The sequence below is a fragment of the Oncorhynchus clarkii genome, chromosome 14 (assembly GCF_045791955.1).
Source record: "Oncorhynchus clarkii lewisi isolate Uvic-CL-2024 chromosome 14, UVic_Ocla_1.0, whole genome shotgun sequence".
Lineage (NCBI taxonomy): Eukaryota > Metazoa > Chordata > Actinopteri > Salmoniformes > Salmonidae > Oncorhynchus > Oncorhynchus clarkii.
This window is the reverse complement of record NC_092160.1, coordinates 1,527,173-1,545,898: the sequence shown is the minus strand read 5'-3', so window position 1 is coordinate 1,545,898 and position 18,726 is coordinate 1,527,173. Positions and strand designations below refer to the sequence as shown.

The 18,726-nt window shown below is 41.0% G+C and overlaps 1 protein-coding gene and 1 pseudogene across 1 annotated transcript; one reads left to right on the top strand and one right to left on the bottom strand.

The window, feature by feature from the left end:
• Positions 1-2,990: 2,990 nt before the first annotated feature.
• On the bottom strand, positions 2,991-5,976 carry LOC139365903 (SLIT and NTRK-like protein 2). Its single transcript, XM_071102962.1, has one exon. The coding sequence runs from the start codon at positions 5,713-5,715 to the stop codon at positions 3,148-3,150; it is 2,568 nt and encodes an 855-aa protein (XP_070959063.1). The 5' UTR covers positions 5,716-5,976; the 3' UTR covers positions 2,991-3,147.
• A 7,352-nt stretch (positions 5,977-13,328) lies between these two features.
• Positions 13,329-14,335, top strand: LOC139365782 (uncharacterized; annotated as a pseudogene).
• The last annotated feature ends 4,391 nt before the right edge of the window (positions 14,336-18,726 follow it).

The following is an 18,726-nucleotide window of genomic DNA, read 5'->3' as shown; positions in this document are numbered from 1 at the left end:
TGAGTCCAACAGCCTTCACTGTTCATGCAGTGTGTTTAACAGAGAGGTTGCGGCTGTGTTTTAAACCATTGACACGTCGGTGTTCATAGATCAAAAACAGGGCACACATTTGTACTGTTAGGCAGCAGACTGTACATTGTGCAGAGACTACAAGGTTGTTTATCCTGCGACAGTTGTTCAAGGAATTCTGTCAACATTTAACATGGCCCATCATTAATGTCTAAATGATTAAGCAGCCATGAAACTGGTGCAATATTCGTCAAAGGACTGTGGAAGGAACGAAGACAGTCTCTCTCTCTCTCGCTCTCTCACTCTCTCTCTCGGACAAACCTCATCTCTGAAACAAAGACTAGAACGCATAATATATCCCCATAATTTGCACAACCATGTCAGCGGGAAATATTGACTCTACTGAACACTTGAAATGACTGTAATTAAGCTGAATATATTGTGAACATGGCTCATATTTCAGCATATGGCTGATTATTTCAATTAACTGTACTTTGAGATGTTTACTTGGTTACTTTGATTTAATCAATAACAAATATTCCTGTAGCATTTATCTGAACATTTCTTAGATAAACTATACCATCTGATAGTTCATGTGGAACAATGGATCTATATTGATCCAAAATATGAAATAGTAATATGTAAAGGTTATAAAATAACCTTACTATTGGTTTCAAAATGTCACTTCATTACTTTGAGAGTGAATTGGTTGTGACTCCGGCCAATCCCGGGGACACTGGGAAGGAGGAACATAGACCTTCCATGCTTCCCACAGGTCTCGTAGTCTCCACCATGTCAAAGAGATTCAGTATCATACACAACAAGCATAGGCAACTCTCGTTGGGCCTCATCACAAATCAAAGAGGGAAAAAAGACAGTCCGACCTTTGAATAAACATGAACTTCGCCGAGAGTATTTCTGAAGAGGTCTGGGATTGAGGCCCCTAGCAGCAAGCATCTGAAAGCAGTCTCCATTGATTCACTCTAGTTCACAGCTAGTGCCTTAATATAGCAAGGTCAAGGTTTACATTCCTGTCTACAACAGGAACCATATTGTTAGAATTAAATGAGAGGGAGAGTGAATCAATTACAATCTGTTGATCAATAAAGATATCTAACAACTGTTTCCTTTATAGGATCCATGGATTGAAGGAAATCATTTGTGACAAAACCACTCAAATGTTCCAAACAACATAGTCACTCAACCTCAAATTGTGAAGCAATTTATAATATTTTATCCTATTTTCCAGTGTGAACTGATCAGAGTGATTGATAGCTTCTGTTGTAAAGCTATTGCATTCCAACGCCATCTCTCCTCCTCCCAGTCCCATGTGATACGAGGAGAGGAGGAGTATGGTGGGGACTGTGGGAGCTAGCTGCCTCATTGGTGTGCAAGACATGTCCAACCCCTCATTCTCCACAGCACCAGTAAACAGCAACACAGAGGCCCATTGTGCCCAGGCAAAAAAAATCACTCTGTTTCAGAAGGAATGAACAGAACTCTCACTCAGTCTCACTCATACCAACTCAATGGCCTCTGCTAGTTACCCACAAGCACAAGCTCACTTACCCACAAGCAGAATGTCAGTATTATAAGATAAGACTCACATAATGAACTTTTTCATGGTCAGTGTTCTGTATTGAAAATGTTTAAGCATAAAATCCATGATTCAATCAAATCAGAAGGCCAGTTATTGCTAACTTCAATTCCCAACTTGTGTTGGTTCTCAGTAGACACTTATTTCATTAATCTATTTGACCAATGTGATTAACAACCTGTGATAAAAAACAACAACAACACTGTGCACTCTTTACAAAGTCAATGTGAAATCCAACAAATCAAGTGAAAAGTCCCCACACTGTAGAATCCATTGAAAATGCACAAGCTGAAAAATATCTGCAACATTGACAGTGACACAATAGTAGCTACTTGAAGCAGCCAGGAAACAAAGTGAGAGAAAAAACAGCAGAACAATCTGGGCTTGAAGAAGGTATAGGTCTACAGCAGACCTCAAAGCAAATGTCACCTGAAGGGCAGAATATAAACTTGTCTCCTTAAAACCATTAGAAACAAGACATGTTGTGTATGAGGAGCTTTGAGAACTAATCATAATTTGTGCCTTTCAAGTAAGCTCCTGGAGAGCTGTAGTTTTTATCACCCTTAAATCAGAATATTGAGATAAATAATCTACACTTTTAGTGGACACTGCTTCTCTCTAACTGTTGGGTAGAAAATAATAAGTGTGAAATTAATGGTATTCCTGTGAGGGCCCTTGGTCGATAAATTCGTCATTCGTGCCAAAAGTACTCATCAAATTCCTCATCAATACACATTGGTCTATGGATTCCATCAAAGAGAGAGATGTTACCGCCCCCAAAGCACCCAACCCCTCATCACATGGGAGCACACACACAAACTAACACACACAAACACAAAGACAGACAGTTATAATCTTAATAATGCTCACCTCAAATTCAGACTTGACAAAGTGCTTCGGTGAAAATGTAATTGTTCTTCTGGCACTTGTATTGCTCATCTATAGCATACAATCTTATGCAATTCGCTAAACTGTACATCTTGAAAGACACTTAGATATTCAAAACATTATTTACCATACATACCCTCTTCAATAATGTTTAATGTAATGGACAAATACTTAAATTGTACATAAAGATTCTTAAAATACAGCAAATTTCCATTTGCAGAAAGCAAAGATAAAATACTCGGAGTGCAAAGGCACTTCTGGAATAAATGGATCGTCATGTGGACGGAACCTTTACATGTGTTTCACACTCATTATTACATACAGGAATGTCATTTCTCAATTATTAATCTAAAAATGATATTTGTTTCCACAGAGAAAATAAAATATATTATATAAAATGCACACAGCGGTATTATACATAGTTCTTGCGGTACCTGCTACAGTCTTTATATTTAAAGTATAATAAATATGTTAAACCTCCAGTAATATAATATAACTGTCTGCATAAAGGGCTACGTTGACTCAATACAGCTGGAAAATAAAAAAAGATAAAAAGGCTTAGGTTGCTTTGTTTGAGTTGGACTCGTCAATTTGTGGAATAGATAGATACATACCGATGTAATACGTGTGATGATAGTAAGTAGGGCCATATCTTACAACTGACTCATTGCAGTATGTTTTTCCAGAACTTCGAGGTAGTCTGGTTCTGTTTTTAGCTTCCCAGGCAGCAAAGGGTGTTCATTTTTTGATTGTTCAGCATAATACTTTCGTGGAGTCCCATAGATAACAGTTTTATTCAACCTGTCCTGTTTGTGTCGTCTAGTAGTTTCAAATGGAGGAATTAATTGTCTTTTCGGTAAAGTGCAGAAACTGTAATTCTGATCGCCAGCAGTCGGAAGCTCCTTAACTCTCTCTGCAACGTTTTGATAAAGCAGCTCCGGCTGTCGATTGCCACAAGATTGTTTCTCATTGAGTTCCACTGTGCTTATGGTATATGGGCTTGGGGGCAACTCCGACTTTTTCGGGTCCATGGTGCTGAAAGTTAGCTCTTTTAGATTCCTATAGTACGCCACCTGCTCGCTATCTTTCTGCATGTAGATAGGGTTCTGACACATCTGGCTAGCGGGGGGAGGGATGTAGTTATACACATGTGTCTCTGTTTTGTCTGCAGTGGGCTCTGAGCTATATGAACCATACTGTACGTGGAAAGAGTTTATATCTAAATGATTGGCACTGGCGGGGACGCTATCAATTCCTTTGCGTCGTTTGAGGACGAATACAAAAAGACCAGCCCCGAAGCAGACCGACAGAATGAACACCACGAGCAGTCCCAGTATGAGAACAGACAGGGGCACCTCCGCGTGCATCTCGGGTATCTGCTCTTCTGTTGACGTGATGGCAAGCGGGGGAGTGGAGTCGGTGCTGGGACTGACCGTGGGGGCCTTGGTTAGGCCTACTGTGACCTCGTTAGGCTCGGGACAAATTGCGTCATTACGCAGAGATCTGAGCAGCCGCCCTGCGTGTTTGGAGGGCGAATCACATGTGATTTCATTTACCACTACACTGGTGCTGGACAGCTCCATCCAGTTTTTAAGGGCGACGATGTCGCATGTGCAATCCCATGGGTTCTCCTGCAGATCGATCTGAATGAATGCGGAGAGCTGGTCGAGCACACCGCGCACCGGCAGGTGGGAGAAGTGATTGTTCCTCAGGTTCAGTCTTGTTAGCATAGTCCCCCAAAATATATTGTCGGGAAGGGATCTTAGTAGATTGTTGTTTAGGAACAGCAGCTGCAGATTCTGTAATGAGTTAAACGTCTGTGGTAAAATGTCCTTGATGACATTGTACTCCAGGTATAAATATTGAAGGCTCTGCAGCCCTACGAATAATGATTGGGATAGACTTTCAATGTAATTGCCATTGAGGTAAAGTCTCCGTAGATTAGCCAGGTTGTCAAAGGCCCCGTCCTGAATAACAGCTATCCTGTTATTTCCTAAATGGAGGAGCTCGAGTGTACTGTATTCGGTTAGGTCTGTTCTATATATGGTATGTAAGTAATTCCCTGTTAAATGAAATTTCTTTGGATAGGAGGGTTTGGGGGTAAGCTCTGTTATATTATGCAATTTCCTCTCCTGGCAGTTGATATTTAATCCAGTGTCTGCGTTCTGGGAGGTACAGACGCATATACTAGGGCAGGTCATGGGAACAGGGGACATAGTCTGATAAACCATTATAGGCCCCAGCACTTGTTTGTCTTTACCAGACGTTACCCGTTGTGTAGGGCGATTTCTCATTTTAGGGGGACGGGAGGCCCGTGGGGCTTTTGTTGGAGTGACACCGGAGTGTAGGGTGGGAGAGGGGCCGTCGTATTGGGAATCAGAAGGGGGCTGCATTGCGCGGTGATTCGAATCACCAGCATTACGTCGGGGGCATAGATCTTGCCTAATCAATTGCGTAATGTCCTTTCCATGCAGTCTAAAGGGGGTCTCGCACACGATGTCCCCTACAAAGACCGAGATGGTGTCCAGCCAGGCTTTTAAGGGTATCAGATCACAGGTGCAATTCCACGGGTTCTCCTCCAGTTGGATCTCCATAATGCCGCCTATGTGCTCCAGCACACCAGCAAAAGGCAGCATTTTAAGCCGGTTCCCCCTTAGATCCAAATGCGTTAACATAACGAAACGAAATATATTGTTGGGAAGAGACAGCATTAGGTTGTCGTTGAGAATCAGCACTTTGAGTTTATTTAATTTGCCGAATGCACCTGCTTCAATGGCGCTGATGTAATTATAATCTGCCTGTAAATACTCCAAACTCTCTAAACCAGCAAAGGTGACTTCCTTGATTATCTCCAAGTTATTGTTGTTGAGATGAAGTCGTTTTAAAAACCTCAGTCCAGTAAAAGCTCCAGTCTGTATATCCTGTAACCCGTTGTTTCCCAGGTGAAGGGATGTGACATTACCATAATTGATAAACTCGTTCGGATTAAGTCTCGAAAGAAAGTTTCCATTGAGAAAGAGTTGGCAGATTTTGTTCGGTGGAGGCTGAAATAGACTCACCGTTGTAAACCCTTTGTTTTCGCAGTTAATGCTCAATATATTCTCCTTTTCCTCACAGGAGCAGCGGTTCTTACAAATTTCTTTCGATGTTTTGCGGCTGTCTGTCTTCGATGCGAAACTGGTCACAGTTAAAACGCTGAGCAACAAAACGCTGTTCAGCATTTTTACAACAATGTTGCTGAATTATCCAGCATCAACGTTGTATGAGCCTTGGAGCTGGGAATTTCAGTAGGGACATGTAACCCAAATTAACACAACATTAGTGTAAAAAAGGTACCAGGGCGCACGGACGCGCAGGTCTCTCCATTGATCTTCGTTACAACCCAACAGGCAAATTAAACCAGGAATCATTCATCGGATACGTTCTGCGCCAGGCTTGAGTGGGCACATTGTCTGTTAGTCAGGGGATAGCTTCGCAATGTAGGCTACCGCAATCCCCGGTGTTACCCACGACCATTCATGCAGCAGTTTCAAGCATTTCCGTAGCAGCACAATCAGAAACAGCGAGATAGATACTCACTCAGCGACAGAGATTGTACAGTCTCTGCTCGCCTTGATCCCACGAAATTCCATTCGTCATTAAGTACAATTTCGTTTTTGACAAAAAATTAAATGTATGTAGCATATCACTTGGAGTTTTCCTTCACTTTCTCGATAAAAACACAGAGATCCAACTCTGAGAGAGACTGGATACTGAGGAATAACGGGCTGAAGCATTCTCTGCCTGCGCATCCGCAGAGGGCTATCTATGCCTTATAATTTCTGCTCTACGTCCTCCCACATTCAAGGAATTCAGCCCTACGTCACTAGCATCGACAACTGTCATACTTGTTAAGAACAGTTTTCCATTCTTCTCATAGTAATTGTAAAAATAGCATAATTTTTCACGCTAGGATTACTGGTACCTTGGCTACTAATGAAAACAGCAGTAGTAGGATAGTTTATAATAAACACCATGCTAATGTTATAATAATAAACATTGTCACAGGGTAATATAAATTCAATTGGAATACAACACCTTTTTGTAGAGTTAATTACATTAATGGGAACTTCAGAAAAGTAGTGTACTACAATTGAATTAGATTTTATTTCCCCTACAAAATCAATGAGAAAATATATGAAAAATGAATCTTCAATACAACCTTCAGTTGTATTATTATTTTTAATGATTTAGAAACCAAGCTCAGTATTGTAAGTGGAATCTTGTTTTTTGCACACCACTAGGGGGAATACGCACCTCTACCGTTTGAATGGGGCTTCAACACACACACATATGCACACCCAATTCAAAAGAGTAATGTGTTTTCTATATAGTGACTGTGATAAAGTAACCTAAAGTAGCAGGCATAGAACTGTAATTATTATCCGTCGGTTGAACCTTATTGGGGGCATGAGATCCCTCCGAGCAGTTACCAAAACAATGGCGGACAATTTCTCTCCGCTTGGATCACACTTTGACAACCCTAAAACCAGTAGTAAGCCCACCAGGGCTTGTTAGCTAACTTAAGGGTTTGAGTCACCTCAGCCATTTTTTTATAAAACAGGTCAGCGACCAACACTAGCTAGCTAACGTTAGCTAGACATGTCACATAGGCATCAGAAGCCAGCTGGTTAGATATGGTTCAACCATGGACAACAACAACAACTGACTACTAGTTTGTTTTCACCAAAATATGTTCAACTCATGGATAGTTTATCCAGTGAACACTGCATTTAGAAGTATAGCTACTGACTGACATGTAGATAGCTAGCATGCTGGCTTTATTTGGCTTCACTTTATTTAGAACACATGTGGCATTGAACTTTGGCTCTTTTTAACCCATTAGAGGACTCCTTCTTTAATCCATCTGTGAGGTCAGGTCTTTGTCATTGTAAATCAAGTTGAAGTCAGAAGTTCACATACACTTAGGTTGGAGTCGTTAAAACTCATTTTTCAACCACTACATACATTTCCTGTGAACAAACTATAGTTTTGGCAAGTCGGTTAGGACATCTACTTTGTGCATGACACAAGTCATTTTTCCTACAATTGGTTATTTGACTTATCACTGTATCACAATTCCAGTGGGTCAGAAGTTGACTGTGCCTTTTAAACAGCTTGGAAAATTCCAGAAAATTATATCATGGCTTTAGAAGCTTCTGATAGGCTAATTGACATAATTTGAGTGTCAACGCTTTAATTTGAGTGTCAACGCATATTTAATATATGAAAAAACACCAATATAGAAACAATACAAGGGTGCGTGAAATATACCGGTACCACGAATAAATGGGCGTAAATACAGAACCCGGCAACAAAATACCAGCCATCAACATAGAACAAACACACAGACAAACATGGGGGAAACCAGAGGGTTAAATAATGAACATGTAATGAGGGAATTGAAACCAGGTGTGTATAAACCAAAGACAAAACAAATGGAAAATGAAAAGTGGATCGGTGATGGCTAGAAGGTCGGTGACATCGACCGCCGAATGCCGCTCGAACAAGGAGAGGGACCGATTCCGGCGGAAGTCGTGACATTGAGTCAATTGGAACTTCTGACCCACTTGGAATGTGCTGAAAGAAACAAAAGCTGAAATAAATAATTCTAACATTTCACCGTCTTAAAATAAAGTGGTAACTTACCTAAATCAGTGAATATTTACTAGGATTAAATGTCAGGAATTGTGAAAAACTGAGTTTAAATGTATTTGGCTAAGGTGTATGTACAGTTGAAGTCGGAAGTTTACATACACCTTAGCCAAATACATTTAAACTCAGTTTTTCACAATTCCTGACATTTAAACGAAGTAAAATTCCCTGTCTTAGGTCAATTAGGATCACCACTTTATTTTATGAATGTGAAATGTCAGAATAATAGTAGGGAGAATGATTTATTTCAGCTTTTATTTATTTCCTCACATTCCCAGTGGATAAAAAGTTTACATACACTCAATAAGTATTTGGTAGCATTGCCTTTAAATTGTTTAACTTGGGTCAAGCGTTTCTGGTAGCCTTCCACAAGCTTCCCACAATAAGTTGGGTGAATTTTGGCCCATTCCTCGTGACAGAGTTGGTGTAGCTGATTCAGGTTTGTAGGCCTCCTTGCTCGCACACGCTTTTTACGTTCCGCCCACACATTTTCTGTAGGATTGAGGTCAGGGCTTTGTGATGGCCACTCCAATACCTTGACTTTGTTGTCCTTAAGCCATTTTGCCACAACTTTGGAAGTATGCTTGGGATCAATGTCCATTTGGAAGACCAATTTGCAACCAAGCTTTAACTTCCTGACTGAGGTCTTGAGATGTTGCTTCAATATATTCACATAATTTTCCTGCCTCATGATGACATCTATTTTGGGAAGTGCACCATTCCCTCCTGCAGCAAAACACCCCGAACAACATGATGCTTCCACCCCTGTGCTTCACGGTTGGGATGGTGTTCTTCGGCTTGCAAGCCTCCCCCTTTTTCCTCCAAACATAACAACGGTCATTATGGACAAACAGTTCTATTTTTGTTTCATCAGACGAGAGGACATTTCTCCAAAAAGTACGACCTTTGTCCCCAAGTGCAGTTGCAAACCATAGTCTGGAAATTCTATGGCGGTTGTGGAGCAGTGGCTTCCTCCTTGCTGAGCAGCCTTTCCGGTTACGTCAAGATAGGACTCGTTTTACTGTGGATATAGATACTTTTGTACCTGTTTCCTCCTGCATCTTCACAAGGTCCTTTGCTGTTGTTCTGGGATTGATTTGCACATTTCGCACCAAAGTACGTTCATCTCAAGGAGACAGAACGCGTCTCCTTCCTGAGCGGTATGACGGCTGCGTGGTCCCATGGTGTTTATACTTGCGTACTATTGTTTGTACAGATGAACGTGGTACCTTCAGGCGATTGAATATTTCTCCCAAGGGTAAACCAGACTTGTGGAGGTCTACAATTTTTTTTCTGAGGTCTTGGATGATTTCTTTAGATTTTCCCATGTCAAGCAAAGAGGCACTGAGTTTGAAGGTAGGCCTTGAAATACATCCACAGGTACACTTCCAATTGACTCAAATTATGTCAATTAGCGTATCCGAAGCTTCTAAAGCCATGACATAATTTTCTGGAATTTTCCAAGCTGTTTGAAGGCACGGTCAACATAGTGTATGTATACTTCTGACCCACTGGAATTGTGATACAGTGTTACATAAGTTTAATCTTTTGTCTGTAAACAATTGTTGGAACAATTACTTGTGTCATGCACAAAGTAGATGTCCTTACCGACTTGCCAAAACTATAGTTTGTTGACAATACATTTTTGGAGTGGTTGAAAAACGAGTTTTAATGACTCCAACCTAAGAGTATGTAAACTTCAAGTGTTTGTGCACATATATGTACAGTATGTATGCATATTCAGAATATATTTACACTATATACAGAAATGCAAGGGGGGTAATAATGCCCATTGCTCGTGTTTCTTGTCCCAAGCAAGCCTCTTCTTATTATTGGTGTCCTTTAATAGTGGTTTCTTTGCAGCAATTTGACCATGAAAGCCGGATTCACACAGTCTCATCTGAACAGTTTCTATTTGTAGTGCTCAAGCTCTGATATCTAAGTGAAGAAATTAGCTATAAGTGATTTCACGCGTGAGCACTGGGTGTCGGTAATCGGTAAATGAGTGTGGCATTTTGAATCACAGTGTTTTCCAAACGAAACATAAGACCTGTTAGTTTTGAATGATGTGTCTAATGTAGAGAACTATGTTTAGTGTTTTGCAAAAAGTGTGTTTTACAATTGCAAAATGAGTGTAAAGCAGATAATGTGCTTGAAATTTTGCAGACTTGGTCTGAAGATTAGATGCATTAGTTAATGGTTTCACTGAGTGTGCCTCATGTCTGTAAGTGATTGTAAAACAATGTAAATCAAGCATTTCTGCAGATAAGACCGGTCTATCACAATACTCCTAACATGCCATTTACCACAATCTGTATCTCTAAAGATTTTCTACATATTTGATGTCAGAAATCCTGCCCTCAAAACCCTATCCTTGTCTCAAGAAGGACTGGACATCGATGAGCACTCAAAGCAGTTCAACCAGAAATAACCTAGTCTCTCTCTCTCTCTGCTACTTCTCTTTTATTAACCCATCACTGGGCAGGAGCTTGTATTTTCCTACAGATTCACTCCCATCCTGAGACAATGTGCTCCTCACACATAACTTCTGTGGTCCTGTCAAGTCACACAGTGATGAATTGTGTTACAGAAGCCTGCAGAAGTGCTGACCTGAACACAAGTTGCTATGAACGATTTCCTGTTGTCTGCTAGAGGGAGTGAGTGATGGATTGAGGGCTTGGACACATCAATCTGTTACCCCGGAGTCAGGTGTTGCCACCTTTGTGTATCTCTGCTGTTCCACTTTTCCTTCTTTCCTTTACAGGCTGTGTCCCTGAGAGGTCTGTCTCTCTGTCTCTTTTCTTAAGTGCAACCAATTTTGTTTATGGTGACTATGCAGGTCAGAGGACAAGAGAATCCAGAACAGACAATATTCACTCTGGCCTCAATTGTTGTTGTTTTGTATTTCTTTATGTATTTGCCTTAGTGTTTTTTGGCTTACGCATAATGGTGAAGCATAGACAAAATTCATTTTCACATGATTTTAATCTCATTCCAAAACGGCATTTTGCCTCGCTTATGTGCTTGATGAAAACTGTGGTATGAATAATTCTGTGAAATGAAGCACTGCGATCCTGCACCAGTAAAAAAATGGATTCAATATTCAAATTCAATCACATAAGAAAAAAAATATTATAGTGTTCTCTACATAGACAGGAGAGCCGGAGAGAGAGAGAGGGAGGGAAGGGAAGAAGGAAAAGGAAAGAAAGAAAAGGAAAGAGGGAGAGAAAGAGAGAGAGAGGTTACTTAATTCCAGAACACCAGGTTGTTGTTCTCTCCCATTCCAGGGGCTCAGAAGAATCTAATATAACTATCTCCTGAGAGACATCTCACCATCTGAACTGGCAAATCATTATGATAAATTAATTTAGCAGAAGGAATTGTTTGAGATAGATTAGGTGTCCATTTGATTGAAAAGATTGTTAACGAGTAATAATGTCAACTTCAATTTCAGAGGCCACAAGATAATCACTTCTTCATTTGCTGTCTCCCTGTTTTCAATCTGCAATAGTTTCTATAAAACTCGCTATAAAGACCAATGATCTTTGTCCTACTTTGCCACAACTCTTAAGTGTCAGTACAGTAGCTGCAGCAATAATGGGTGACAATGAAAATGGATCATTGAGGTTAATTCATGAAACTACCGCACACTTGTTGTGTAGTGTTTATGAGGAAGAAAGAAGATAACACAATTAGCTAATTATTTATTTATTTTTAATCCATTTGAACAAGGCTCCTGAAACGCCAGACAGTATTGTTGTTTGTTGATGAATTTGTAATGACAGTCATCCCCGGATATCCAGTATCTAGCACAACCTATGGATTTCCAGGGCTGAGAGAGAATGCAACCAGAGCCTCCAACAGTACTCTGGTGTGTGAGAGAGTGCCAGACAACGGCTCTTACCCTGCCATGTGTGAGGGTGCCAGACAGTGGCTATATCCCCAGCAGTTTGGTTATAGGCTTGAGTCTGTGTGACCACACATCTTTCCATAGTAAAGCAATTGGAGACAGAAAAGATCCCAGGCAGACAGGGCTTGGTATGGAGTGTTAGGTCTGACCGGTCTCTGGGGACATGATGCACACACAAGTTTAAGCAGGGACAAGTCTGTGTGTCTTTATACACAAATTGAAACAGCAATGTGCAGCCTTTAGCTAGACAGCTCAAAAACCTGGATTCGTTCTGTCGGCCTAAGAAATGTCCTCCAACTGCTCCCATCATCCAGCTGGTTTTGGTAATTTGAAAATCAGTTCTTATATAATCATAGCCCTATTTTCCAGCTTTTTAAAATACAGATGGTTCTCAAGAGGATACACCCTTTGGTGAATAAAAGAGAGAGACAACTTTTGCTATTGTTGTTTGCACCCTGAGTTGTGAGTATAGATGTGGCTCTCCTCTGGGACAGGGCTCCAGACTAACATTTTCCCCTTTTGGCTCAGTGTCACACAATAAAATACATTTGAGACATCTTATGGCTTGTTTTGTTAGCAACCTTACTTTGCTACCTGACAACTTTACATATTTTACTTTTTAGTTTTTCCCTTGATCATTTTTATTTTTTTTTCATTCAAATTTTTCACTCCGGACGCTTTATCTGGACATGGTTCGTCAGGACTTCCAACAGCCGATGCTAAGTAGTAACATTAACATGATGCCTTCGAATTGCAGTCACTGTACTCATAATATACAGGAGAACGATCGCCTTACAGTGAGGATAGCTGTGCTGCAAGCCCAGCTTCAGACGCAATCATTAGGCAAGGGTAATTTCAGTGTAGGAAAGGATGAAACAGCATCTGTGCCACCAGTAACTACAGATAGTAACGTTAGTACAAATCCCCTCGCACGGTCCCCGCAGCCAACTTTCTCATGGTTTCTGGAGGGAAATGCTGTAGGAATGCTCAACCGGTGTCGCTCATTCAGCCGACAGAAACTTTCAACCGGTTTTCCCCATTAAGCAACGAGTCGGAGGCCGAGCCTTCTCTGGTCTCTACTCCTCCCGTTACGGGGTCTGAGACGCCGAAGCTTCCCACCATTAGCTCTGACAAATTCAAAACCCTAGTATTAGACTTAAAACGAATCATCCAGTGATCATACAGTGTTTACCAGGGGGCAGGGCTACCGACGTTCAGGCTAATCTGAAGATGGTGCTGGCTGAAGCTAAAACTGGCGAGTGTAGAGAGTATAGAGATATTGTTATATCACATCTCGAAATAGGGCTACTTAATGTTAGATCCCTCACTTCAAAGGCATGGAACCAATCATCCACCTCCACTGACTAAAAAGGGAACTTTCAGTATCTGTCCAACACTAGACATACTCCTCAGTCCAGACTTTCTGAACAATGTGGATTAACAAGAAAGACTACTTGAACTAATCACTGATCATAATCTTGATGTAATTGGCCTGACTGAAACATGGCTTAAGCCTGATGAATTACTATGTTAAATGAGGCCTCACCTCCTGGTTACACTAGTGACCATATCCCCCGTGCACCCCGCAAAGGCGGAGGTGTTGCTAACATTTACAATAGCAAATTTCAATTTACAAAAATAAAATGACGGTTTCGTCTTTTGAGCTTCTAGTCATGAAATCTATGCAGCCTACTCAATCACTGTTTGTAGCTACTGTTTACAGGCCTCCTGGGCTATATACAGCGTTCCTCACTGAGTTCCCTGAATTCCTATTGGACCTTGTTGTCATAGCTGATAATATTCAAATTTTTAGTGATTTTAATATTCACATGGAAAAGTCCACAGACCCACTCCAAAAGGCTTTCGGAGCCATCATCGACTCAGTGGGTTTCGTCCTACATGTCTCTGGACCTACTCACTGTCACAGTCATACTCTGGACCTAGTTTTGTCCCATGGAATACATGTTGTGAATGGAGTGGAAATTGGAGTGGAAATGGCGCCACACCAAACTGGAAGTCTTCCGATTAGCTTGGAAAGACAGTACCGTGCAGTATCGAAGAGCCCTCACTGCTGCTTGATCATCTTATTTTTCCAACTTAATTGAGGAAAATAAGAACAATCCAAAATGTATTTTTGATACTGTCGCAAAGCTAAGTAAAAGACAGCATTCCCCAAGAGGGTATGGCTTTCACTTCAGCAGTAATAAATTCATGAACATCTGCAGAAAAGATCCTGAACCTTAGAAAGCAAATTACGGACTCCTCTTTAAATCTACAAATTCCTCCAAAGCTCAGTTGTCCTGAGTATGCTAAACTCTGCCAGGACCTAGGATCAAGAGAGACACTCAAGTATTTTAGTACTATATCTCTTGACACAAAGATGAAAATAATCATGGCCTCTAAACCTTCAAGCTGCATACTGGACCCTATTCCAACTAAATTACTGAAAGAGCTGCTTCCTGTGCTTGGCCCTCCTATGTTGAACATAATAAACGGCTCTCTATCCACCGGATGTGTACCAAACTCAATAAAAGTGGCAGTAATAAAGCCTCTCTTGAAAAAGCCAAACCTTGACCGAGAAAATATAAAAAACTATCGACCTATATCGAATCCTCCATTCTTCTCAACATTTTTTAAAATGCTGTTGCGCAGCAACTCACTGCCTCCCTGAAGACAAGCAATGTATACGAAATGCTTAGGTCTGGTTTTAGACCCCATCATAGCACTTGTGAAGGTAGTAAATGACCTTTTAATGGCGTCAGACTGAGGCTCTGCATCTGTCCTCGTGCTCCTAGACCTTGTGCTACTTATGATACCATCGATCACCACATTCTTTTGGAGAGATTGGAAACCCAAATTGGTCTACACGGACAAGTTCTGGCCTGGTTTAGATCTTATCTGTCGGAAAGATATCAGTTTGTTTCTGTGAATGGTTTGTCCTCTGACAAATCAACTGTAAATTTCGATGTTCCTCAAGGTTCCATTTTAGGACCACTATTGTTTTCACCTCTTGGGGATGTCATTGGAAAACATAATGTTAACTTTCACTGCTATGCGGATGACACACAGCTGTACAATTCAATGAAACATGGTGAAGCCCCAAAATTGCCCCCGCTAGAAGCGGATGGCTGCAAACGTTCTACTTTTAAACTCGGACAAAACAGAGATGCTTGTTCTCGGTCCCAAGAAACAAAGAGATCTTCTGTTGAATCTGTCAAATTAATCTTGATGGTTGTACAGTCGTCTCAAAAAAAACTGTGAAGGACCTCTGCGTTACTCTGGACCCTGATCTCTCTTTTGACGAACATATCAAGACTGTTTCAAGGACAGCTTTTTTCCATCTATGTCACAATGCAAAAATCAGAAACTTTCTGTCCAAAAATGATGCAGAAAAATTAATCCATGCTTTTGTTACTTCTAGGTTAGACTACTGTAATGCTCTACTTTCTGGCTACCCGGATAAAGCACTAAATAAACTTCAGTTAGTGCTAAATACGGCTGCTAGAATCCTGACTAGATTCAGAAAAATTGATCATATTACTCCAGAGCTAGCCTCCTGTTAAGGCAAGGGCTGATTTCAAGGTTTTACTGCTAACCTACAAAGCATTACATGGTCTTGCTCCTACCCATCTTTCGGATTTGGTCTTGCCGTACATACCTACACGTACTCTACGGTCACAAGTTGCAGGCCTCCTAATTGTCCCCAGAATTTCTAAGCAAACAGCTGGAGGCAGGGCTTTCTCCTATAGAGCTCCATTTTTATGGAATGGTCTGCCTACCCATGTGAGAGACGCAGACTCGGTCTCAACCTTTAAGTCTTCACTGAAGACTCATCTCTTCAGTAGGTCATATGATTGAGTGTAGTCTGCCCCAGGAGTGGGAAGGTGAACGAAAAGGCTCTGGAGCAACGAACCGTCCTTGCTGTCTCTGCCTGGCCGGTTCCACTCTCTCCACTGGGATTCTCTGCCTCTAACCATATTACAGGGTCTGAGTCACTGGCTTATAGGTGGTCTTCCATGCCGTCCCTAGGAGTGGGTCACTGACGTGATCTTCCTGTCTGGGTTGGCGCCCCCCCCCCCCCCCCCCTAATGTGAAAACACATTAGCTAGATCACTAACTAAACGAAACAAAAATATGAAAGAAACATTCAACAATTTTACTGAGTTAGAGTTAAGGAAATCTGTCAATTAAAATAATTTCATTAGGTCCTAATCTATGGATTATGGACCTAATGAAGTCTATGGACAGGGGCATGGGTGGGCCTGGGAGGGCCTGGGAGGTCACTGTCGTGGTAATTTCCTGAGTTTACAAACCACACACAAGTCAGAGTTATACTTTAAACTTGATCTTTTAATAATATGAGCTTCACCATAGCCCTGAGAGTGTCAACTTAATGGCAACTGAGCTCTTTTATAGCAAAGATCCACCCCCTAGTCGACATGACAAACCACAGATAATAGAAACTGTTCACAAAGAAAGACTTTTACTTGAGAGAAGAGCATCCCATAGTCAGACAGCATTAGCTATAAATTATCGTTCAGTTTAGTCTCCTAAACGAGGTTCTAATCTCGTTCTTGGTACAACATAGTACCAAAACCTTACCCCATCCAATGGCATATATCAATTGTCAATTCTAGATACACCCATCTCAAATACAATCCACCCCTGGACAAGCTCCCTGAGAGGAGTGAGCCTCTAGGTCATATACTATGAAAGATAAGTTTCATCGTCAGAGGGGACATACAATGGTTCCAGACACTGCCATACTCCTCCCCCCAATTGGAAAAGGAGGGAGTGACTGGAGTACAGACATAGTGGAGCCCTTCACATGGTTTCACAGATATATTCATTATGAAGACAATGTTCAAACCTGACTTCTCCCTTTCTGATATTCTGCCTATTACCAGACATGTAAAAGACAAGTCTGACCTCTCCCCTCTCTGGGGCCCAAGTGACTTTTCCCTAGAGAAGAGAGAGGAAAATGCAACTGCCAACATTATAGTCCAAAAGAAGACATTCTAATGACAAGTATTAATTAAATAAAACATCTTATTTATCTATGTTACCTAACTAATGTTGATTCAGCTACGACAGCACCCACATCATTTTTTTTCTCCCCACAAAAGGCTTTATTGCAGACAGAAATCCTCAGTTTCATCAGCTATCCGGGTGGCTAGTCTCAGACAATCCCGCACGTGAAGAAGACGGATGTGGAGGTCCTGGGCTGGCATGGTTACACGTGGTCTGATTTTGTGAGGCCGGTTGGACGTACTGGCAAATTCTCTAAAACTAAGTTGGAGGCAGCTTATGGTGGAGAAATGAACATTCAATTATTTGGCAACAGCTCTGCTGGACATTCCTGCAGTCAGCATGCCAATTGCATGGTCCTTCAAAACTTGAGACTTCTGTGGCATTGTGTTGTGTGACAAAACTGCACATTTTAGTGGCCTTTTTATTGTGTAATTATCATACTGTTTATTTAGCTTCTTGATATGCCACAACTGTCAGGTGGATGAATTATCTTGGCAAAGGAGAAATGCTCACTAACAGGGATGTAAACAAATGTGTGCACAACATTTGAGAGAAATAAGCTTTTTGTGCTCATGGAACATTTCTGTGATTTATATTTCACCTCATGAAACATGGGACCAACACTTTACATGTTGCATTTATATTTTTGTTCAGTATAAATATAACACATACGCCAGTAGCCATTTATTAATCTAACAGTAAATGTAATGTCCTAAAAAAACGTTGCAATGAGTTCTAGTGCACTCTTGATGGCCGATGAGCAACTTCGTGCTCTCCATTTTCTATTTATCATATCAGATATCTTGATTGTAAAACAGTGTGCTTTGAGCTCAATAACGATAGTTAATAAATATAACTTATAACTACAGAAAGCTGAGACCCTCCTCTATTTAATATGGACAACTAGTTTCTTTCAAAGTAGTTTTTTTTTCCCGTATTTGCATTTCGAAATGTTATACAATCACAACGGGCACACAAGGGGAGAGAGAGTCTGTGAGAGGCTTACTCAGTCCAGCAGCCGGCCCTAGTGAAACAGGCAAGCACAACAGAAGGGCAGACAACGTTATTAGAGGAATCATGAGGTTAATGCACTTTACTCTTTAGCAAAGAAAATACAGGGCATTTTGGTTGAGGTGACCAGATAGAATGTGCAGCTCTCACCAGTGAGACCAATTAAAAATGGATCTCGCACAGCTAAGTCAACTAAACGGTCGCAGATTTTTTCTATAGTGGAACTGTAGGATGCTAGAAAGTGTCTACTCTTAGCTTAGAAAGCAATCTATTTCAGGCTTGCAGCCATTTGAGCACTGCATACATGTCAACACCGAGCACACTTCCAGGAAGAGGAACACATGTTATTTGTATGTCTTGAAGTATAATTTAGACTGCTGTTGAGAAATCGTTACTATTTTGGCAACTCCTTCATGGAACAAAGATACGCCCCAAAGAACCTTTTTGGTACATGGAAATACTTTTATGTAACTACATGCTAACTGTTCAGTACAGTACACGTGATAAACCTCTTCCTATTACGTTTGCAAGAATGTCAGATGTAGCCTACAGAAGTTCAAAGCCACCCTCCCAGTCATAATGTGAT